The following is a 23,645-nucleotide window of genomic DNA, read 5'->3' as shown; positions in this document are numbered from 1 at the left end:
GCCTTGGCCAAGGAGCCCTTGGCCTCTGTATGGTGGCAGAATCTGATCCATCGATGTGGTGTATCCACGTATGCTTGGAGGTGCAGGAGCATGGAAGAAGGCAGCCATGCTCTCTGGAACCTTCCCCACCCCCTCCCCCAAATCTGCCTCTGTTAACCAAAGGGGCCATGGCCCCCCTTGTATCGCAGTTTGATACTTATAATGTTCAAAATGATGTTATGCTGCTTCCCCCAGCCCACTCCCCATTTACTGCATCAGGATTTTTATTTCTCTCCTCTTCCTTTCTTAAACACATGATTAAGAGATTCCTGCTCCCTACCCTCCAAAGCCGTTATGGGTCACGACGTTACATGCCGTTGGAGTGCCGTGTCTGTCATGTAGAAATCATGGCTGGTGCCAGAAGCTTCCTGATGGTTGCTTGGAATTCTGGGTAAAGAAAAGAAACACTTGTGGCTACTTGACAGCCTGGAAAAGGGACTGCAGGTGTCCTTCGCTTATGAATTTCTGGACCGCTGGACTGTATCGGATTTGCGGCTGACTCGCTGCATGATGCTCAAGCCTTCAGAGCTTGACTTTCCTCTCATGGAGCTGCGTGAGCAGCTCCAGGAGGAGGTAAAGGAACATCTGTAGTCAGATGTGACCAAAGTCACCCAAGGAACAGATTAACGGGCTATTTTTACACCATCACTGCTCCATGCAATTAAATCCCTGGGGTGGAAGTGGAGTCTTGTGGCTCAACAGAGTGGGAGTTCAGCACCACCCAGGGACAGCAGGTTGTGACCCCCAGGGGGTCTCTTTACTTGGGTGTCATAGCAAACAAAATGTTTTGGCAGGGAGAAAGGCGTTTTGCTTTGCAGATTTACTCATAGGAGGCCATGAAGGGAGATTGTAGAAGGGATGCCATCGGTGGGCTGGCTCGGAAGTTGGCATCATACATGCAGCATTCTTAATTTTGGATAGTTGGTATGCCTGGAATCTGTTTAAGTTTTTGTCATATACTTCTCATTGCCTTTGTTTCAGTGCCAAGTTGCATGTCCTCACTGTTGTGTGGAAAGTGTGTAGGCAAAGTGTGTTCAGTGATCAAGAACTGCTAGAAGCCCTGCCAAGGAGATGCGGTGGCCAGAAGGACCGGTGTGTCTTTTTGGTATTACGTCATTGAATGGTGCTGTAGTCTGGACTACACAGGAAAGCCTCAGGACCTACATGCTGGGCCATAACCCAGAGCTTTGCGTGCTGAACCTCCCCTCAACCTGTCCTTGGCAGCCTCCCACCCCATTGAAGAGACCTGAAGTAGCAGAACAGGGAAGATTACTGCAGACCCCCTGGCACAGTGGGGGTTGTTGAGCTGGTTGGACTTAGGGAAATCACAGGGACTCCTCAGTCGACCTCACCGACGCCATCCCAGTGAGAAGAGCAGCATTTCACCGCTGGGCACTAGCAGTGCTTGGCATTCTGCTCTCAACGTTTGGGTCTTGGATTTGCACTCAGTGTCCCCTGTGGCACTACTAAGGACAAGCAGGGCAAATGTCTATCTTAAGGGCCAGGAAGTATATCCAAAAAGGTTGCCTACCCCTGGTCTATGTATAACTGGATGACTTCATAGAACCATAGAATCATAGAATAGCAGAGTTGGAAGGGGCCTACAAGGCCATCGAGTCCAACCCCCTGCTCAGTGCAGGAATCCACCCTAAATCCACTTCCTGGCCAGCTCTCCCTCTTGCAGTCAATGGCTGCCAGTGGTTGACCAGATAATCTTCATAGAATCATAGAAGAGTTGAGCTGGAAGGGGCGTCTAAGGCCATTGAGTTCAACCCCCTGCAGGAATCTAGCTTAAGCCATCCCTGACAGATGGCTGTCCAGCTACATCTTGAATGCCTCTAGCCCACAACCTCTCTAGGCAATTGGTTCCATTATCGTGCTGCTCTAACAGCCAGGAAGTTTTTCCTGATGTCCAGCCAGAATGTGGCCTCCTGTAACTTGAGCCCATTACTCCATGTCCTGCACTCTGGGAGGATCGAGAAGAGAACATGAATAAGAGGAGGTTGCCCCTCTTTCTTCCCTTCTCGGCTCCTCTCAACAGGCTGAGACTATCCCAGTAGAGGATAGATGTCAGGAAAACTATTTTGTCTTAAGACACCTGATATATTTGGGTTGAGTCAAAGTAGGATGCAGAGACATAGAAACATAGAATAGCAGAGTTGGAAGGGGCCTACAAGGCCATTGAGTCCAACCCCCTGCTCAATGCAGGAATCCACCCTAAAGCATCCCTGACAGATGGTTGTCCAGCTGCCTATTGAATGCCACCCTTCCCAGCTAGCTGAAGACAGGGTGGGGATGGGGGAAAGAATGAACATGGAATGCCCTCCAAACGTGTTGGACTACAACTCCCATCATTCCCAGCCCAGGGAATACCCCCTCCTCCAGATTCAAGATTAGAGACTGTCTTTCCCTCTGCCAGCCGCCCCCTTTACTTTGAGAAGAACAGAAGCCCACAGTTATGTCCAGTGTGGCTGTGCTTGTGTGCTCCTCATTAAGACTTGGCTCACCATCTCTGACCATTGGGCTAAGTCCGGAACTTTTAGGGACAAGTCTTAAAAGGGCTGCGGGGTCAGAGCCAGCTTCTGCTTTCCCAGTCAGATCTTGGTCCTCACTTTCCAAACTGCTGATCATCTTCCTTAAGGTGGGATAAAATGAGTGAATCTTGTGCATATACAAATAAGGAGAAATTGTATCTCAGTCTCTTGTACTGTGCTCTGTTCTAGTCACAAGAAGTGGCAAAGTGGGGCCTGCAGGCACCCAAGTCCCACTTTCTGCCCAGTGAAATTGTGTGTTCTGTGGTGTCAGCACAACTTCTGTAGTTTCATAAATGTTGTGCAGAAATTTTCAGCCCCATCTATGGAGCCATGAGACTTAAAAGGAAAACGAAAGAACGCTGAAATTTGTGCCCCCATCTGAATTTCTGATGCGGAATGCACACAGTCACTCCTATACTTGGCTCCTTTGCAAGATGCTTCTCACCCTCCTCCTGCCCTCCCCTGTCTGTGCCTGTTAAAATTCAGGCGTTGCTAGTTGCTCCTTAGCTAAGACATCAGTAATGACTTCCACGCTTCATTATTCTCTTTATGGTTGTCTGGCTGGGCAGCCTGTCTCCCTGGTTGCGATTTAAATGCACACTTAATCCATACTCCCCCGCTCTTCTGCTTTTAATTCTGATCCAGAAATCGAACTCTCCTGGAAGAGGGTTACAGAAGCCACCCAGCCACCTCATCCTTCCCCACCCCCAGCCTGGCTGCTGGTCTCTCCCCCCCTGCCCCGGACTTTGTTTGACTCCCAGGCACATGGCATTTCTCTCTCTCTGCCTCTAGGGGTCAAAATGGCAATGAAATGTGCTCGTATTTGGGTCTTTAAGAGCTTTTCATCCAAATCCCTTTGCACCTTCACTGCTCCTTCTGTGTTATCTCTGAACCTATCTCTTCAAAGTCATCTCTCTGTGTTTATGTCTCCAGTGTAAGGCACGCTGGCATAAGGATTTGCCATGAAGAGTAAATTTGCCAGCTGTTCAGGACTTGGATAGTCTGAACATGGGAGCGGCCCTGAGGTTGGATCAGACCAAAGGCCCATCTAGTGCAGCATCTGCTTTCCCACAGTGGATAACCCTGTGCTTATGGGAAGCCTCCAAGCAGGATGACGGAACCCACCCCACCCCCCACCTCCCACACAGAGTGCAGCAATGGCTGCTGGCTCTTGGAAGTACACTGCCTCTGAACCTAGAGGCCATCTTGGCAATAATATTGATCGATTGACTGAGAATATTTATAGGCTGCTCTTAAGCAAATGCTCTTCGAGTAGCTTACAGTAAAGTAACAGAATCACCACTGCAAATCATAGAACTTTCGATAGGACAAGATACCTTTCTGTTTGATCTGTGTAAAAACTCTTTCAGGTTTTTGAAATTGTCCAAATCTTACATGGTGTTTTAGTATGGGTCTGGGATGATTTCCAGGTTGCCAAATTGGAAGCAATTCAAAATGCTTTCCTTCGGAAAATATTGGCATTACCTTCAGGCACCCAACGGCTACCCTTCAATTAGCGCTCAAGTCCATTGTACTCGAGCGCTTAATTGCTTGAGAAAGTTGAAGAATTAATCTGACAAGTTTTTATCTATGTTTTATCAGCCTCCAGTTTTGCATGCCATGAGTCTCTAGATTTAATGATCTTACTATTCATTCATTTATTTTATTTGTACACCTTTCTACAAAAATATGATACTCAGGGAGGCTTTCAAAAACAGTTAAAATTGATTAAAACGCTACATTGAAATACAATAAACACATAACAATTATAGAAACAAATACTATTAAAATAGCACCCAACCCAACATATCCGTCCTGTTGGGATATAAATTCTGCCAAAAGTGGCCCCTCCAAGTAATTCCTGACGTGCATGGCTGATAACTTTCTCCTACAGAAAGTGGAAGAAGGATCTAGAGGATCAGCTTGACTTGATACTGACCAATAAGGATGACTTAGTGAATAAAGTGGCAGTTACAGGAACTCTGGGGGAAAGTGACCACGTAATACTTGAATTCTTGATTTTAAAGGAAGCAAAAGCTGAGTGTAACCATACATGTACTCTGGATTTTAGGAAAGCTGATTTTAAAAAAAACTCAGAACTATGATAAGGAATTCCACAGCCTGGGAGCAGTCACTGAAAAGGCCCTCTTTCAGGTCACCACCAAACGTGCTTCTGAAGATAGCGGTGTTAAAAGAAGGGCCTCTTCAGAAGACCTTAAGAACTGAGAAGGCTTGTATGGTAGGCGGTCTTTCAGGTAGCCTGGTCTCATGCCGTATAGGGCTTGGGACCAGGCTGTATAAGTCACAACCAGCTCTTTGAATTCTGCCCAGAAACAGACCAGAAGCCAGTGAAACTGCTGTAATAAGGGAGTCATGTACTTTGTGTTATTAGCCCCCAGTCAACTGTCTGACCAGATGAAGTTTCTGAACAGTTTTAGAAGGCGGCACCACATAGAGCAGGTTACAGTAATCCAAACTAAGGTATGTGGCCAGATCAGACATCTCTAGAAATGGGCACATTTGGTGCACTAGCCTCAGCTGTGTAAACACACCCCTGAAACTTGGGCATCCAAGATGAATCCAAGAATTCACCCAAACTGTGAACCTTAGTCTTCAAGCCTAGGTTGAATCCCTCTTCCCTCATCTGCCTTTTGACTGTCCGGGAGCAATTCTCTCTTGTCTGGATTAAGCTTCAATTTGTTTGCTGTCATCCAATCCATTACTGACATCAGGCACTGAACTGAAACCAGAACATCTTCCTTGGATTTAGATGGAAAGCAGAGCGAGCAAACTGGGTGTCATCAGTATACTTGTAGCATGAAAGCCCCAAACTCTGGACAATCTCTCCCAGAGGTTTCATGTATATCTTAAATAATATGGGAGATAAGATGGAACCCAGAGGGATATCAACTGCCATGGCATTGAACAGGAATACCCCCAGCATCCTCTTCTGAAATTGCCCCTCCAAATAGGACCAGAGCTACTTCAGACAGATGCCTTGGAAGGATACCATGGTCAATGGTATCAAAAGTTGTTGAAAGGTCCAGCTGAACTAACAGGGACACTCCCCCTGTTCAGTTCCTGGCTTATATTATCCACCAAAGAGACCAAAGCAGACTCTGTCCCATAGCCAGGCCTGAAATCTGATTGAAATGGATCTGTCTCATCCAGAAATCCCTGGAGCTGAGAAGCCATGGCACACTCTAGCAAAAATGGGATATTGGAAACCAGTTGGAAATGATCCAATTTGGTGGGGTTCAGGCTGGTTCTTTTTAACAAAGTCTTTTAGGCAACCTGGAATCACTTCTTGCTGTAAAGTGTCACTGCCCTTACCTACTCGGCCAGTCCTCTCCTGGCTGCTTTTATAAGCCAAGAGGGCAAAGGCACACTAGTGGTAGGCCTCACCTCTCCAAGGAATCTGTTCACATTCCTGGGCTGTACAAATTGAAAAGTATCTATTATTATTATTATTATTATTATTATTATTATTATTGAAAAAGCAGAAGCCAAAGTTATATCCACTGGACCTGTACGAACTATAGCTTCCAAGCCAGAACAGATATGAGCAATTTTATATACAAAGTGTCACGCAAATTGATCACTGCAGGCTATTGAGCGGTCCATCTCTTCTTGTGGGCCAGAGCACAACAGACCTCTGACCACCCAAAAACTCCGCTGGGTGACTCTGAGCAGATGCAAAGGTAGTGGAGAAGTACAATTTCTTCGCCACCCTCATTGCCATGGAGTAGGCTTTCCAATGAGCTCTAGCCCATGATTGATCAGACTCATTCCAAGTTTTCTGCCGGTGTTGCTGAAGTCAACAACCCACTTGCTTCATCACCTGCAGCCCCTTGGAAAACCAGGGGGCTTGTTTGGCTCTACTCTGTGGCAGAGGATGCTCAGGAACAATGATGTCAACTGCCTCGGGCATTTCTCCATTCCAGAGAACAAACAATGCTTTGACAGAGTCACTTGCCAAGGAAACAGCAAAATCCCCAAGAGCTGCCAGAAAACCATCTGGATCCATCAGTCTCCTGGGCTGGACTGTCTTAATCGGGCACCCACCCCTGCAGAGGCTCAGAGTCCCAGCAAGTCGAGACCACACCAGGCAGTGATGGAACCATCATCTCACCCTGCACAGAAAACCAGATCCAAAGTGTGCCCTGCTGAATGAGTGGGGTCAGATACTAATGGGCACAGACCCATAGTTACCATGGGGGCCATGAAGTCCTGAACCACTCCTGACAAGGCAGCCTCAGCATGTATGTTGAAGTCCCCCAGCACAGCAAGAGAGTCCAGCACCAAACCTGGGGCCAACTTGGGTAACATTCTGTGTTTGACAAGCAGGAGTACTTTTGAAAAATGCACATAAAAATGAATAATGCTTCAATCAATGGGAGAAGATTTGCACACTTGATGTGTACATTTGGAAAATATGCACAAAAATGTGCACAGATTTTCATGCGAAAAGAAAAAAAAATCAAAACTCACAATGTAATTTGGACTTGAGTTGGAATGAACTTCGAGGTGGAATTTGGAGAGCCTTGGCAAACTCGTTTTGCTAATTCGCATATCCTTAATTCCAATATTAGGTGTTTTGTTTTCTATCCCTTTCCTTCCAATCCCCAACACAGAATTCACCTTTTCCCTGCTGCTGCTGCTGCATACTTGGGCTGACATTCTTATTGAGCCGGCTTCAAGGACCAGAAGAGCTCGGCATGTAGGAGAAATCTGGGTTCTGCTCATTCACTTTTAGCTGTGGCAATGTGTGAAACATTATTTATTGTGGTTTATATTTCTACCTTCCCAATAATTGACACAGCATGTTTTAAACATTTTATACTTGCTATGTTGCACTTCTTTAGATGGGTGGTGAACTATAAATGCACTAAAATAAATAAATTTCTGAATAGTTATTGTGCAACGGAAAGTGCAGTAGCTTGTGGAATTGGCTTTATTGTACAGACTTCCTCATTTAAAAGCCTACTGGCCACAATCCTGGGGCACATTGTAGTTTATGGCATGGCATCTTGCACATTGAGGTGCTGGCAAACCTACTCACAAATAAATTGTTTGTTTGGGACACTTGTGCACAAAATCGTGCATTTTCTAAGGTTCCCCTTTGGAATTCATGACATCCCTATTTGTTTGAGTGTAGTGGTTAAGAGCGTGAGCGATGACTAGGAACCTTCACGTCCAAATCCTGACTCAGTCAGGCATTCACTAGGGGAAGCCTTAAGCAAACCCTACCTTCAGCCAAGGCTCCCGCCCCGCCCCCACCCTTCCAGGATATGTGGTACATATTGTAGGAATGATGGAGTTAATATGCCTGAGGCCCTTTGGAAAAGGGTCATATAAATAGTAATTAAGGTTTTTAAAGCTCTATTTCCATGAGGTCGTAGCTAGTGTTGCAGACTTTTCCATGCCTTCATAATGCCTTTCCTCCCACGCTCTTACAGATTCTGTGCTCCTTTTTGGAACCTCACTGCTAAATATTTGATCTGTTAGCAGAGAGCTTTGGCCTGTGGGGTTAATGGTGCATGGCCCTGCACCTCGGTGTTGACTGAAGGGACTGAGTTGAGAGAGAAGGATGCTATTCTTAACCTGCTGCTTCTTGCCAGCAATAAACAATGAACGAGGGGCTAATATCAGAGCATTGTCTTCTCTCTCTCTCTCTCTCTCTCTCTCTCTCTCTCTCTCTCTCTCTCTCTCTCTCTCTCACACACACACACACACACACACACACACACACACACACACACACACAGCCTTAACTGCTGTTACCTTGCCATCGCTCTCAGTGTGATCAGTTGTAATCACTCCAAAGGAGAGCAATTTATCCCTGAAAAGAAAACCTTGAATCTTTAATTCCTGAGCTACTCAGACAGGGGAGATAAATGGCTGCAGCGTGACTGTTCAGCCTTGGTTCCCTCTGTTGCTGGGGTGTCTTTGTGCAGCAGCCAGGGTCAGGGAAAGGGAGCTGGCAGGGGACCCCAGCTCTCTGCCTTCAGGGGATGGTGCCCACCGCGCTGGCTCTCCTGCTTTGTGCAGGGCACCAACTGCGTCTGCTGAGCCTCTTGGGCCAAACCAGACGAGGTGGTGGGGGTTGGGCATCTCCTCCTTCAGCGTTGTGTGCATGGGTGTGATTCCAACTGGAAAATGGTGTGTGTTTGTGTGTGTGTGTGTGTGTGTGTGAGAGAGAGAGAGAGAGAGAGAGATTCCCTTTCACGCTCCCTGCATGTTTTGTCCTGCAGAGTTGTATAGGAAGGGGATTTCAACAAGGAAAATGGCACAAGCAGAAATGGTTACCTTCCTCTAGCACCACAGTCCCAATCAGAATTGTACCCCACCCCCTCGGACAGCATTTCCCATTTCCAAACCCTAGAATCATAGAATAGTAGAGTTGGAAGGCCATCGAGTCTAGTTGTAGGCTCTCCCACACTAGATGCCTTCAAGAGGCAGCTGGACAACTATCTGTCAGGGATGCTTTAGGGTGGATTCCTGCATTGAGCAGGGGGTTGGACTCAATGGCATTATAAGCCCCTTCCAACTCTACTATTCTATGATTCTATGAGTCCATCCCTCTGCTCAATGCAGGAATCCACCTTAAAGCATACCTGACAGATGGCTGTCCATTTGCCTCTTGAAGGTGTGGCCACAACCTCCCTAGGTAACTGGTTCCATTGTTGTACTGCTCTAACAGTCAGGAAGTTTTTCCTGATGTCCAGCTGGAATCTGGCTTCCTGTAACTTGAGCCCTTTAATCCATGTCCTGCACTCTGGGAGGATCGAGAAGAGATCCTGGCCCTCCTCTGTGTGACAACCTTTCAAGATCCACTCATAGATTTCCATCTGCTTTGTCAAGTTGTGCCCTGAGTGTGACCCTGAATGTTGTCTTCAGCAAGGGTAGAGACCCACACGTGAACCCTGGCCAGACTCAAGCAAGCTGTGCTGGAAGGAGCACCCACACCATGTGCAGCTGTGCTTTATCAAGGCATAGAAATGCGGGTGGCGGAGAGTGTGTGCAATGCTGTAGTTGAACGATATCTTTACATATCTTTACATGCCTGTTCTATGCTACTTTATTTCTCTTCTATTATTATTATTATTATTATTATTTATTTATATAGCACCATCGATGTACATGGTGCTGTACAGATAACACAGTAAATAGCAAGACCCTGCCACATAGGCTTACAATCTCTTCTCTTCCTGTAAAAAATATATCCCATAAGCTATAGCTTGGTCTGAGTGCAAAGAATTGGTTGTGGCACGTGGCCGTGGCCCTCCACAGAGAGCTACAATTCCCAAGGTTCTCTGGGAGCAAGAGGGACTGTAAAGCCTTATCAAGCCGCTCCTGGAGCAGAAGAGAGCCAGGCGGGGGAACAATGACAGGGGGAAGGAGACGCTTGGCTTTCCCCAGCCCCCCTCCTGATCAATGGCAGAAACCTCTGTTAGATCCCTGGGTGGAGTAGAGCCTTCTCATGAATTGGTTCCAAGAAAGACTGTTCTGGAAGGACAGTTGACCCTGCACATAAAAGGTGGGAGAGCGGGGGAGAAGTAGCCAAGTTGCATCGGTGGCCTGTAGCCTGCTCTCCCCCACCCCCCTCACGCTGCCTGGGAAGCCTCAAAGTGCAGCTCCTTCCTACAGTCTCTGGAGAGCAGGTCGGTTTCAGGAAAGAGCTGAACTCAGAGGGGCTACTGTGTTCTGTTGCTTTGGTGACTCTCGATGGCAGGGGTCCTCCTGTGGCCTACTTAGGATATGATGTTCTGGCTGAGAACCTTTGTTGAATGCTCTCCCTTCTGCTTCGTACCAGATTCCCTGCTCCAAATGAAGCCTCGGTTCTGGCCAGTAACATTGGCCTGCAAGCTGTATTCCGGTTCCTGAGCTCTGTCATCTGGCTTCCTCTTTCTACGGGTGTTTGAATTATTGGAAAACCTTCTGACAAAGCTTTGGGAAACAGAATGCCGGAAGAAGAGGTAGATCTTTGCAGATGCTTCGGCGGAGCTCTTCCTACATTTGGAGGAATGGAAGAGAGACGCGCATATTAAAAAAATTAAAGCTGGGTCTTACAATACAGGTTGTAGTTTAAGGTGAGTGCTGTCTGTGCAAGGGCTGACAGCGTGCAGTCAAAGGCACAGCCAACATATGCCCTGTTGCTGCTAGGGTTGACTGCAGTGGGCTGGGAACTTTTGTCTGCCATTATTCATCTACTTATTGGGGAACCTACAGAAGCCTTTCAAGGAATGGCAGAATGCCCCATAGCCAGCTTGGAAAAAATACTTTCGTTTGACTGAATGGCCCCAGGCCTCTTAGATAGCTGTTAGAAGAACACAATACATACCTATGGGGAGGAGATGATTGAAGAGTTGCTTGGATTTGCCAAGCAGCCAAGGAGGGAAGCATTTGAAACATCTTTGCTCTGAGGCTGTTTTCTTTTGCTCTCAGGTGCAGGAAGAGAAGGGAAACCCCGGGAGGGAGTGAAAAAACAAGCCACAGGCAGGGGTGGAAGCAAGGATAATCTTGCAAAATATTATTTGTATGACTTTTTTTAATGAAGGTGCCTACGCGTTTTGGACAAAAAACATCCTTCCTCAGGGCTTATTCAGAAAGGTTTTCATTGAGCAGACAACTGTAAAAACCTTGTCGAATAAGCCCTGAGGAAGGATGTTTTTTGTCCGAAACGCGTAGGCACCTTCATTAAAAAAAAACCATACAAATAATATTTTGCAAGATTATCCTTGGTTCCACCCCTGCCTGTGGCTTGTTCTTTTGCTCTCAGCCAAAAATTTAGATTTTGCTAGAAGCCATAGAAGCATTGTTTGTATTTGTTGTGGCACGTGGTTGCTAAATTATTTTTCATTTTATGCAACAGATTGTTTATCTAATGTGTGACTGTGCCTTTGATGGTATAGATATCTGTTTTTGTGAGCTGTGATTTGTAGTTTAAATAAAAGGAGAGAGAAAACTTGGACAGTGAGAGAAAAAGAGTGCTGAGATTTATTCACTCCAGTGGAGGAGGAGGAGGAGAAGGAATACAAAGGAGGTTTGGAGCACTATAGGACTGTGTTCCCTTGCAGGAATTCTCCTCCTGTGATTCTGCACTGGGGACCTGTAGAGTAGTAGTGAGGTGTTTGCAGGTCCGTGTAACCTTGGCACACCCTAAGGCATTTTGCTGGAAAGCTTGCAGGAGAATGTATGTTGCTTTGGAGCTCTGGCTGAATGGGCCATGAAATGACCAATATGCTTGTGGGCAAAGGAAATGGGAGAAGGAAAGGAAGCACGAGCAGAGCTGCTACCACAGATAGAAGGCAGAGCAAAGACTGACCAAATCCCTCTAACATTTCTAGGCCACTTCTTTCTCTTCCAGTGAAGAAAGCCTGGAATAGAAAGGCCTTAGTGGGGTGGGAGGAATTATTCCCAAAACAGGGATCAAAGGGTAGGGTAGGGATCAAAGGGTAAGGTTGCATCTGGGGTAGGCAACCTTTTTAGCCCCGTGGGCACATTTGGCCATTTGAGAAACCACCCTGGGGACCACCACAAAATGGCTGCCATGGGAAGCATGGCAAAGGTGGGTTCTGAGCCTCAACACACTAAACAACTCCATCTGCCAGGGATGCTTTAGGGTGGGTTCCTGCAATGAGCAGGGGGTTGGACTCGATGGCCTTGTAGGCCCCTTCCAACTCTGCTATTCTAGGATTCTATGAAGCTTCACTTCAGAACTAACGTAAGCCTATTTCCCAGAAGGCAAACAGCTTTCCTGCCACTCCTTTCCAGCCAAGTCATTCCCCTTTTCTCTTTTGCTCTCTCAGCCCAGCTCACCACCTATAGATATGCCCCCCTCTCTCACACACACACACCAGCCAGCCAGCTTCCCTCTTTCCATTCACATACAAGCCCCCCATGTATCCATCATGTTGGCCTTCCCTTCTCTTCACTATAAGCCCATGAAAAGACCGCCCTCTTCTTCAGGGTCCCTCCAAATGCCTCCCTAAACCCACAAGCAACCTCCATCCATTCAGACATACCAGCTCATAACCTGCTCCAAGCTGGCTCCTCCCAACCTCCACTGGCTTCCTGCTGCTCTCCCTCCATCCATCCCTGATAGCTTCCCTACCCACCCCGAAAGCTGGCTTACTATGGCTCTTTCCAGCCTGCACAGGTAAAACAGAGTCAGGGCAGACAGTTTGGAAGACTTGGGGAGCCAAAAGAATTACGTTGTTTCAGCAGCCGTCAGATTTCAACTGAAGGTTTATATAGTCTGGTCTCCAGGTTCAGCTGCAAACATTTAGTTCTGCCCTCTCAAAGGGCCCTTTAGTTCCAAGGATCCCCTACTTACAGGTAGCTCTGAGGAGTGTGCCAACTTTTCCAGGTGGCCAACTGAGCCTTAACTTTGCAGTGTCTGTTCTCTAGAGCTCGGAAGCAGTTCGGCCTCCTCTGAGGTGTGCCTCTGACCTAGGGGTGCCCAGGACTGGTCCCTAGGGTCTTTCCAGGACACCCTCTGAGACCAGCCTGGTGAGGTCTCCCCCACCGTGGATACTGGGGTCTTCCCGGTCAGTGGAGAATCCTCTGGCTCTGTAAGGCCTGAACCCTGACCTGAAGAGTTGTCCTGGGTCAGGCTGGAGCCAGGCATGACCAGTGCAGGCTCCACTCTTTAGTGGCTACAAATGATTGCTAATGTGTTTACCGGTGGGGGTATTTCATGAATGAGGAGTTTTCAGGGCCTTTTTGGTGGTGGCCTCCAGACTATGGAATGATCTCCCTGACGAGGCTCACTTGGCACCAACGCTGCTATCTTTCCGGCGCCAGGTTAAGACTTTCCTCTTTGCCCAGGCATATGGTGGCACATCTTAATCTCCCATATGTTTAGTTTTTTAACAGTTTTTAATGCTTTATGTGTGTATGTTCTGTGTTTTAAATTTTTAAATTTTGTATACTCGTTTTTATCTTAATTTTAGAATTTCTGTAAACCGCCCAGAGAGCCCTGGCTATGGGAGTGGTATATAAGTGCAATAAATAAATAAGTAAATTTTCCCTGCCAGGGCTCTGGAGCGCCCTTTCAGAATCTACCGTAGAGACTCAATTAGAAGAGTGACCCAGCAGTTAGAGAGACATTTGTGGGTTCTGGCTTTCCCATGCCTTGTATACCATCCAGGTTTCTCTTTGCACTTGACTACATGACTTCCTTGCCTTGGCTGATCCTCTGCTTAGCCAGCCTTCCAGAATGAATGGGGATTCTAGAGTCAAGGTGCATGAGGCATATCTCAAAAATTACAGTGCAGGTGAGCTTCTTGGTAGCATGTGCCCCTAATTTCTGTGAAATCATGGGTCCTGTCTGCAGAAAGTAACTGTGAGCTCCAGCCCCCACCAATGCCTCTCCTTCTGTGCCTGTCTGATCGGTTTAGTGTCCATTTCCCATTGAGTATCTGATGTGGAATTTGCCCTGCCTGGATTGTACCCAAATCTATCCATTTGACGCACTCAGCTGCCTGAGTTCAAGCACTGGATCTCGGAACAGGGTTGACATGCATGCGCTGACAAATTCAAGCTGCCCCTTTCCTTTTGCAGGTTGGCTATGAAAACGCTGGCACGGTGGAGTTTTTGGTGGACAGGCACGGCAAGCATTTCTTCATTGAAGTCAATTCCCGGCTTCAAGTAGAGCACACAGTGACTGAAGAAATCACAGAGTAAGTGGCATGACTGGGATGCAGACAAGCGTACAAGATTCCATCACACTCTGTAGTGATCGAGAGACAAAAACGACCAACCTGGGGCCATGGAGAGGAAGGGCGGGGTGGGGCTGTGCAGATAGACTGCTCAAAGTACCACAGTTACAGGTATGTAACCTGTCCTTATTCAGCCTTCCTCCTCTGCCCAGCTCCTGAATTTCCACCAGTCCCTGCTCACATCCCAAGTGCATTCTCTTCCCATAAGGGCGAAGCTTATGAAGCCAAAGATTTTGGGAGGTTTGGGCAGCACGTTGCATAGCTCCTTGCTACTCTCAGGACCACCAAAAGCCAAATAAATCATGCAATATAGCAAAAAAGAAAAAAATGCAGAACAAATTATGTGAACTGAGAAATTATGCAGATTTGTGTAACCTACAGAGCAGGCTTGGGCTTATTTCAGGGCTGTAGAATCTCTTTTGCTTTTTTCCCTAGAACCTCAAGATCCACTAACTGGAGCCTGGTAGAAAATAGGTACACTGAGAATTAAAGAATTCTGAGCCCAAGAATTGGTTTTCAGTGACAGAACAGAACATAGCTGACAGTCCTTCCAAACAAACAACAAAGCACACCTGCCCCCTTAGCATTGTTTAATTCAGCAGCGTAATTTTGAAGGTGGGGGGAGAGAGTCATTTTATGGCTACAGTTGTAGTGGTGTTTTTTAAATTATATTTTTATTGTTAATTGAAAGTCAGAAATCCTTGCTGATCTTCTGGAAATGACTGAGAGATCTAGCAGTAGGTCCCACTCTACTTCTGCATGCCCCTGCTATGGAGGTAGCAGGATTCTACTTTTCTTGGAACAGAATTGTGATAGCCTCTTGCAGGATTTTTGGCAAGTGCCTAGTTATAAGAAACACACATGGATTTATGAGCTGTTGCCCATAAAAATTAAAACAGCTGAACTACGCTGTTGAGTCTCCAGCTTTTGGGTTATCAAAATGTCAAAAAAGTGGCCCCTAAAATCTGAATGGCAGAAGTGCACAAAACATTTAAATCCGAATGGCAGAAGTGCACAAAACATTTAAGTTGTGTTTCAGTAACCCAAATTCCACACCAAGAAAAGGACACTGGACACTGTGACCTTTTCCAATTATGCAGATTTGTGCATATTTTCTTCTTCTGTATAATTCTGGGCTTTTGGTCGTCAAGTGGGAAGGAGCTGTGCTGGGCAGGGAAGCCATGTGACCCTCCCAGCAATCAGTGGGAAAGCTTATGCCCCTGTTTCATTCCCACCATCCTCAAGGGCATCTTCTCAATCATGATGGCTAGAAGCAAAAACATGGAAGTGGCTAAATTCTGTGCCTGATCCCACATGCTGTAGCTGCCTGGCCCACCAGCGTTGTGCTTTCAAATCCTGTCTGGCTGCATCTGTACTGTGGGGCTCGGTGTGGACTGGGAAAAGGATGAGAGAGAAACTCTGAAGTTGGTCTCTTGGGGAAACTGAGGCATTTTCTCATCTCCTTCTGTGGAGCAAGGACCGTTTCACGTTCGGAACTGCTGCAGGGTTTGGCATGACAGCGCCGCGGGGGTGAGGAAATGCTACAACTAATTAGGAAATATTAAATCTTTTTCCATCCGTAGGCTGACTCTGATGTATAAAACATACGCTCCCACACTGATATCCTCGCTGCCCTTGCTTGCTGAGGGAATTCATTGGAGGCACGTTTCTGCGCATCTCCTCAGCGAGCCTTTACGCACAATATTTGAAAATTGGGGAGTCATTTTAGATGGGGGTGGGAGCTGAGGATGGCGCTCTGCTTTACACTCATGGCTCACACACATGATCTGCCTTAAAATAAATCATGATGGCTTGGGAAATGGGGAAAAAAACAAAAGCAAACAAAAAAACCATCCACACTCATGCAATGAGTGGCAAAATATGCACCGAGTATTTCTTAATCATTTAGTTCCATGTTTTCCTGGTGCTCCGTCAGTTCCAGCCTAGTCTCCTTCAGTCCAGGTGGTGGTGGTGGTGGGGCTGCAAGTATGAGTTCTCTCTCCATGTTCACAGAGGAAAAGGAGCCCAAGTCTTAAGGCTGCCTCAGTCATGGGTGGGTGGGCGCCTCTCGTTGCCACGTGAGACTATGCCTGTTTCCCAAAGGCCCCTTTCTACAGCTCAGGGCTCTGGCAAGAGCAACATCTGTCCTTTTTCTGGCAACCTAGGAGGTGGGAAGAAAGGAAAAAAGAGCAAAAAGGGAGAGAAAAGTGATGGGGGCATAAATAATAATAATAATAATAATAATAATAATAATAATAATAATAATAATAATTCTTACCCGCCTCTCCGTTTGGATTGAGGCAGGGAACAACAATAAGTAAAAAATACATAAAACTGAATTAAAAACATAGTATAAATTATTAAAACATCCTAAAAACATCCTAAAATTCCACTGGATAGGCCTGCTGGAATAGATCATAGAATCATAGAATAGCAGAGTTGGAAGGGGCCTACAAGGCCATCGAGTCCAACCCCCTGCTCAATGCAGGAATCCACCCTAAAGCATCCCTGACAGATGGTTGCCCAGCGGCCTCTTGAAGGCCTCTAGTGTGGGAGAGCCCACAACCTCCCTAGGTAGCTGATTCCACCGTCACACTGCTCTAACAGTCAGGAAGTTTTTCCTGATGTCCAGCTGGAATCTGGCTTCCTTTAACTTGAGCCCGTTATTCCGTGTCCTGCACTCTGGGAGGATCGAGAAGAGATCCTGGCCCTCCTCTATGTGACAACCTTTTAAGGATTTGAAGAGTGCTCTCATGTCTCCCCTCAATCTTCTCTTCTCCAGGCTAAACATGCCCAGTTCTTTCAGTTTCTCTTCATAGGGCTTTGTTTCCAGACCCCTGATCATCCTGGTTGCCCTCTTCTGAACACGCTTCAGCTTGTCTGCGTCCTTCTTGAATTGTGGAGCCCAGAACTGGACGCAATACTCTAGATACTCTGGATGAGGCCTAACCAGGGCCAGATAGAGAGGAACCAGTACCTCACGTGATTTGGAAGCTATACTTCTATTAATGCAGCGCAAAATAGCATTTGCCTTTCTTGCAGCCATATCGCACTGTTGGCTCATATTCAGCTTGCAATCTACAGCAATTCCAAGATCCTTCTCATTTGTAGATCAGTCTTTATTGTTTTCTTAAATGCTAAAAGACTGTTAAGTTGACGAGTCTCCCCCGGGAGGCCATTCCACAGTCTGGGAGCAGCAGAAGAGAAGATCCTCTGGGTAATATTTGTCAGCCTAATTTTGGCAGACTGAAGTAAATTCTTCCCAGAGGACCTAAGTGCAGGGGGCAGATTGTACGGGAGAAGGCAATCCCACAGGTAGCCTGGACCCAAACCATGTAGGGCTTTAAAGGTGATAACCAACACTTTATACTTTGCCCGGAAACTAACAGCATTTTTTAACAGCATTTTAACAGCATTTAACAACGTTAAGTTTGTTTTTAATGGACCCCACAATTGTTGTTTTTAAATGGATACTGTTGTTTTTATACTGTTTTTATGTGTGTGTGTGTGTGTGTGTGTGGTTTTAAATTGTATACTTTTAATGTTTACTATTTTTAAATGTTGTAAACCGCCCAGAGAGCTTCGGCTGTAGGGCGGTATATAAATGTAATTAAATAAATAAAAATAAATAATCAGCAGCCAGTGAAGAGATTTTAAAACTGGTGTAATGTGGTCACCCCTAGGTGTACTTGTGACCAACCTGGCTGCCATATTTTGAACTAATTGAAGTTTCCGGACTAGGTACAAAGGTAGCCCTATGTAGAGCACATTGCAGAAGTCGAGCCTCGAAGTTACTATCGTGTGCACGACCGTCTTTAGGTCTTCTGACTCTAGGAAGGGGCGCAGCTGGCATATCAGCCGAAGCTGATAGTAGGCACTCCTGAGCTATCTGAGCTATCGTTTGGAGCGACAGATCTAGAAGCACCTCCAAGCTGCAAACACAGTCTTTCAAGGGGAGTATAGTCCCGTCCAGAACTGGTTGGCACACCTCCAAACCCAGGTTGTGGCCTTTGACAGCATGCACCTCCGTCTTGTCTGGATTCAGCTTCAGTTTGTTTTTCCTCATCCAGCCCATTACCGCCTCCAAGCATTCATTCAGAGGAGACACACTATCCTTAGCTGACGCTGTTGTCGAAGGCATAGAGAAATATATTTGGGTGTCATCAGCATACTGATAGCACCCCGCCCCATACCTCCGGATGATCTCTCCCAGCGGTTTCATGTAAATATTAAATAGCATTGGCGAAAGGATGGCACCTTGTGGTATGCCATACAGCAGCTCCTTCTTTGAGGAGCAGCTATCCCCAAGCATCACCATCTGGAACCTGCCTGAGAGGTAGGACCGGAACCACCGAAGGACAGTGCCCCCAATTCCCAATTCCCTCAGGCATTCCAGAAGGATGCCATGGTCGATGGTATCGAAAGCCGCTGAGAGGTCCAAAAGTACACACACACCCAGTCAATACTCAGGCGTAGATCATCTGCTAAGGCGACCATAGAGGTCCCATAGCGGTCCCAACTATTTTGGACTTCTCAGCGGCTTTCGATACCATCGACCATGGCATCCTTCTGGAATGCCTGAGGGAATTGGGAATTGGGGGCACTGTCCTTCGGTGGTTCCGGTCCTTTCCTGCTTCAGCTCCCTAAGTTCTTCTGTATACCAGGGTACCCTGTTAGAAGCGGGCCGGAGAGGACATTTGGGGGCGGGGGGTTGTGTCGATAGCCTTAGTTACATCTCGATTCCATCTGTTAACCAGGGCTTCAACAGGATCATCGATGATACCAGCCATAGAACCCTCTAAGGCTTTCTGGAATCCCAAGAAGATCCATCAGCCTTCGAAGGTGGACCATCTTAATAGGTCTGCCACCCTTGCTGGGGCAGATAGTAGCCGTGATACTAACCCTGACCAGAGAATGATCTGTCCATGACAACACAGGGGTATTTATCACCTCTGCCCACAGATCTGTCTGTTTGGAACTGAAAACAGCATCGGGGGGGGGGTGACCTGCTGAATGTGTGGGTCCAGAGATCCATGTTTGTCATGGATGCCATGAACTTCCGAGCTGCACCTGACAAACTGGCCTCCAATGGGATGTTGAAGTCACCCAGGACCAAAATCCTGGGCGACTCCAATACCAATTCCGAGACTAGATCAGTGAGCTCGGCCAGGGAGTCTGCTAGGCAGTGGGGTGGCCGGTACACTAACAGAATCCCCAGTCTATCCCTGGTCTTCAGACTCAAGTACTCACACTCGATGCGATTCAATTCATGAACAGGAAGTCAGGGCAAGTTAAGATTGTCTTGATAGACCACAGCTACTCCACGCCCCCACCCCGGCCCACTTTTCCTCACCTGCTCACTAGCACAGTACCCAGCGGGGAGGGCCTGGGCCCATGTCGGGCCACTGTCATCTCCCAGCCAGGTCTCTGTGAAGCATGCCAGGTCAGCCTCCTCATCTAGATCATAGATGATATTTGTTTTGCTTTTAATGGACCTGGCATTACATAAGAGCAAGGAGGTTCTGTGGGTGACCTGGTTCGTTCACCAAGTTCCTCAGGTTGGCAGGGCAACTGGAAGGTAAGATGGGTGTTATATATCTATCTCTCCTTCCCCTGCAATGGCACTTTGCCCTGCCATTGCCATACCCCCTCTGCCCTGCACAACACATATTGCTGCTCCCTTACACATTATACCCAGCTGGGCTGCAAGGGGCCTTGAGCCTCTTAGAGGGGCAGAGTGGGCGTGGCACTTTGGGCTTCCACTCTCGCTCTCCTCCTACCCCGCAGATGTTAGCTGCTTTGCAGGAGACTGACTCCGTTGGGCTCTCGCCCTGCCCGCTGCTGGCTTTAGCGAACGCCCCCCCTCGCATGTTCCTTCAGCCCTCCTCCTCCAGTGAGTCTAGATCAGCCTCCCTTTTTCTAAATGTTTGGGATGACAGTTCCCACCATCCCTGACTGCTCACTGGAGCTGATGGGAGATGTAATCCAAAATGTTTGGAGGGCACCAGGTAGTGGGAGGCTGGCTCTATGTGGCTCCAGTCTCAGTGACGGCTGGATGGGGCCCACGACGCTGGGGATGGAAGTGCCCCAGGGAGGCTGGTTCACACCACAAAGCATCACGAGGGTGTGTGTGTGCTTGCTGTGGGGGGCGGGGGGATGGGGCAGCCGGATGGCCTTAGACCACATTAGGCAGGACGTGACACGTGTGTCTGCATTGGATGTGCACATTTCTGAAAAGGTAGATGGCAACTGCGGTGTATGTGCACCCGTGCCAATTGTTGGGGTGGCAGCAGGCAAGGAGGGGGAGGTTAACCCTTTCCTCCCTTTTTCGATCCTGATGAAAATGGCTCACCTGACAGTGAAGTTTGCAGTGGGTGATAAATCCCTGCACCAAGAGGAGTTTCCTCCTGGCATCTTCCGTGGAGCCATTTTCACCTGGACCTCAGCAGGGGAGGAAAAGGTGACATTCTGGCTGCCTGCATGCTACCATTCTGATAATTATTTGCAGCTGCTGCTGACATTTTTTAAAACTCCTGCATGCTAAGTGCAAAGGTGCCTTTTCCTCACCCAGCCCTGGGTCTTGCTCTCCCCCTGGCTGCTCCTTTGAGCTTGAGAGGTCGGAGGTTGAACCCGAGCTCTTCTGCTTGATCTGGCCTCCCCCAGGCCACGAGGCAAGCCGCTCTCACGCAGCCCAAGCCCCACTTCTGCAATATGAAGGGAATAATCAGGGCCTGCTTTACAGGGCTGTTGTAAGGCTTTCTGTTTTAATTTCTAAGAGGCAGTTTTAGTGCCTGAAAACGTGATGTAACCATTAAAGATTATTACTTTTGTTTTCGTTAACCAGCAGTGCCTGATTAGAACACCCATTTATGATGCAGCCAACCAGCTCAGGCATCCAGATGTTGACCTCTGCTCATATTGCATAAGGAAAGATGAATCAGGGTAGCTGACATGCTGCCCTTGAGCAGGGGGCTTGTAGAAGGCAGGTGCATTCTGTGATCCATGGAGCCTTCCCAGTAGGAGCTTTCTAGAAATGCCAGGGTTCCCTCCCTCCAGTGAGGCTGTCCTGGCCCCATGTTCTCCCCCTGAGCAGGGAGTGGCTCTTTGTGGTTAGTGTTCCAGGTTACCATTTGGTCAGTAATGATGAATGTAATGAACAATGGTGTCTCTTAATTTCCTGCTGAGTCAGAGGAAGGCTTCCAGCCCCTGGCACTGGGGAGGACACACTGGCTCAGACCATCTGGGCCAGGTCTAGGGGTGGTGAACTGGCATTCAGCCAGCCTCCTGCTGCTAATAGCCTCTGAAGTTTTGTACTGGCTGCCCTTTGGCAGCATATACACTGCATATAGACAGCTCCTCCTGTTTCTTGCGAGGGACGTTGGCGTGAGGACGGCTTGGATATTTCATGACGTGAATAATATTTGGGAGTGGAGAGAGCTTCTGAGTGCTCTGTGTATTCGTTCAGAGGAAGAAGCATGTCAGACCTGGAGGGAGAGACACGGTGGTGGAGGCTGTTCACTTGCATGGAAGAGAAAACCCCAACATGCACAGCAAATGTGCCCCACACCTAGCTCATTGTTCTCCGACATGCCCTGGATGGCACAGCTGCTTGTGCAAATCCTCTGTAGCTCTCACTGAATAGGTTTGATCCTGCTCCTGAACTCTGAAAGCTAATCTAGTGTGGCGGTTTAGAGTGTTGGGCCAGGGAGGTCCCCTCCTTAAAGACTCAACAATGCTTTATTTCTAAGGCGGTAGCTTTCGTGGGGTAACATGGCTGCCCCATTTGCAAACTTACTGGGCGACTGTGGTCCAGTTGTTCTCTCCCAGAGAACGCCCATGTGGGTGAGAATGGGCACGTCCTTCACCTGGACCTCCTTAGAGGAAGGGTTGAGTAAAAATGTAATAAAGATATCATGAAGGTTCTCAGTTTTGCCATATGACTCCTACAGAAAAGTCTGCACAGAATGAATTATGGAAATAGAGCACATTTGCATATATATTCCATGTGGAGTGCAAGAATTCTGTCAGCTTTTAAGGTTGAGCTTTTCAAAGTACATGGAAATGCTTTTTTATATATAAAAGGGTTGAGGAGTAGGAAGGGGAGCAAAATTGAGGGAAGCAAGGGCACCCAAAGGGGAGAGGGCAGGACGGTGGATCTTCCAGTGTTAAGGGGAAAACCCCAGCCAGTCAGGTTCTGCACCACGTAATTCCACACACTTGTATTATTTTTGCATAGTTCTGTAAAATAGACACCGGGGTGGGTGGGGGGAGGAGCTATGCAAGGCATTTAGTGTCCAAGGTCACATTTTGTTCTTTTTCTGCATTCGTGCAGAACTGCAATGAAAACAGTGTGATGGAGGCGGGTGTGAATGTGGCTTCTAGGATGTTGCCTGCCAGTGGATACCAGGAAATACGCTTTGCGGCTTGGGTTCTGTTTTATTAGGGTTGCTCTCATCCATGTGAAGGGACAGGTGTGTGTGTGAACCAGTTGCCCCGTGCTGGAGGGAATGGAGACTTGGCTCCTCACCTGAGTGGCCTTCCCTTGCTCCCTCCTCCTCCTCCTCCTCCTTGCAAAGTGTGCACACGTCTTGTCTGATTTTCATTACCGATCCGTTTCCTGCCTTCCTCCAGCTGTGCTCTTGGAATGAACCCATCTGCTCGTTTTAATTCTCCAGAAGCATCTGGAAAGGAGAGGGAGGGAGGGGAGGAGGCAAAGATGTGAAGAGGAGTTTCCAGCTCATCTCCCTCCTGTACTTCAGAGGCTGCTCTGGCTCCCCTGCTTACTGCCGAAGGATGGGGTGCTGGAGCTGCACTGGTGCCCGTTCTCTGGCCAGCTGGCCAGAGCAGTGAATGGCTGACCCAAGGCGTTTCTGTTCCATCCCATTCACCTTTACCTTATATCGCTTAGGGCTGTGCACACTCGAGCTGGCCGGAGGGCTCCACCTTGAAGCCCAGTCTGACTGGAATACAGATCGGATTGCGAGCTTTGTTTTTTTCATTTTTCACATAGAATTCCATGAGCATTTATTTCTGTTTGTATTTTTCCAAATGCACGCATCAGTTTTGCTTATCTTTGCAACGTACACATTCTTCTCCCATCAATTAAATAATATTTCTCAGACCAATAAACAGTTTTTGTCAGCAGGCGTGTGTTTGAAAAATGTTCAGGGAAGATGTGTCCTTTTTTTAAAAAAAAAACACATTGATAAGCACACTTTGAGTCCGATTCTGTAGCCAACCATGGATCCATCTAATAGTTGTTTCATCCATGTTTCATCTAGCCCACTTTTAGCTAGTTTGCTGATCAGAATGACTTCTTTATAATCTGCCCCAAAAATTTCCCAGG

General features: G+C 47.5%; 1 protein-coding gene across 5 annotated transcripts in view; it reads left to right on the top strand.

Moving 5' to 3' along the window:
• The window catches only part of PC (pyruvate carboxylase), a 333,949-nt gene that overhangs the window by 109,699 nt on the left and 200,605 nt on the right, over positions 1-23,645 (top strand). For all 5 annotated transcript variants that reach the window (XM_063146129.1, XM_063146127.1, XM_063146128.1 and 2 more), the window contains one exon: positions 14,142-14,260. In XM_063146129.1, the coding sequence (XP_063002199.1) occupies positions 14,142-14,260 (119 nt within the window). The remainder of the gene's footprint in view (positions 1-14,141; positions 14,261-23,645) is intronic.

The sequence above is a fragment of the Elgaria multicarinata genome, chromosome 21 (assembly GCF_023053635.1).
Source record: "Elgaria multicarinata webbii isolate HBS135686 ecotype San Diego chromosome 21, rElgMul1.1.pri, whole genome shotgun sequence".
NCBI lineage: Eukaryota > Metazoa > Chordata > Lepidosauria > Squamata > Anguidae > Elgaria > Elgaria multicarinata.
The sequence above is the reverse complement of the archived record's forward strand: the minus strand, read 5'-3'. Positions and strand labels throughout refer to the sequence as shown.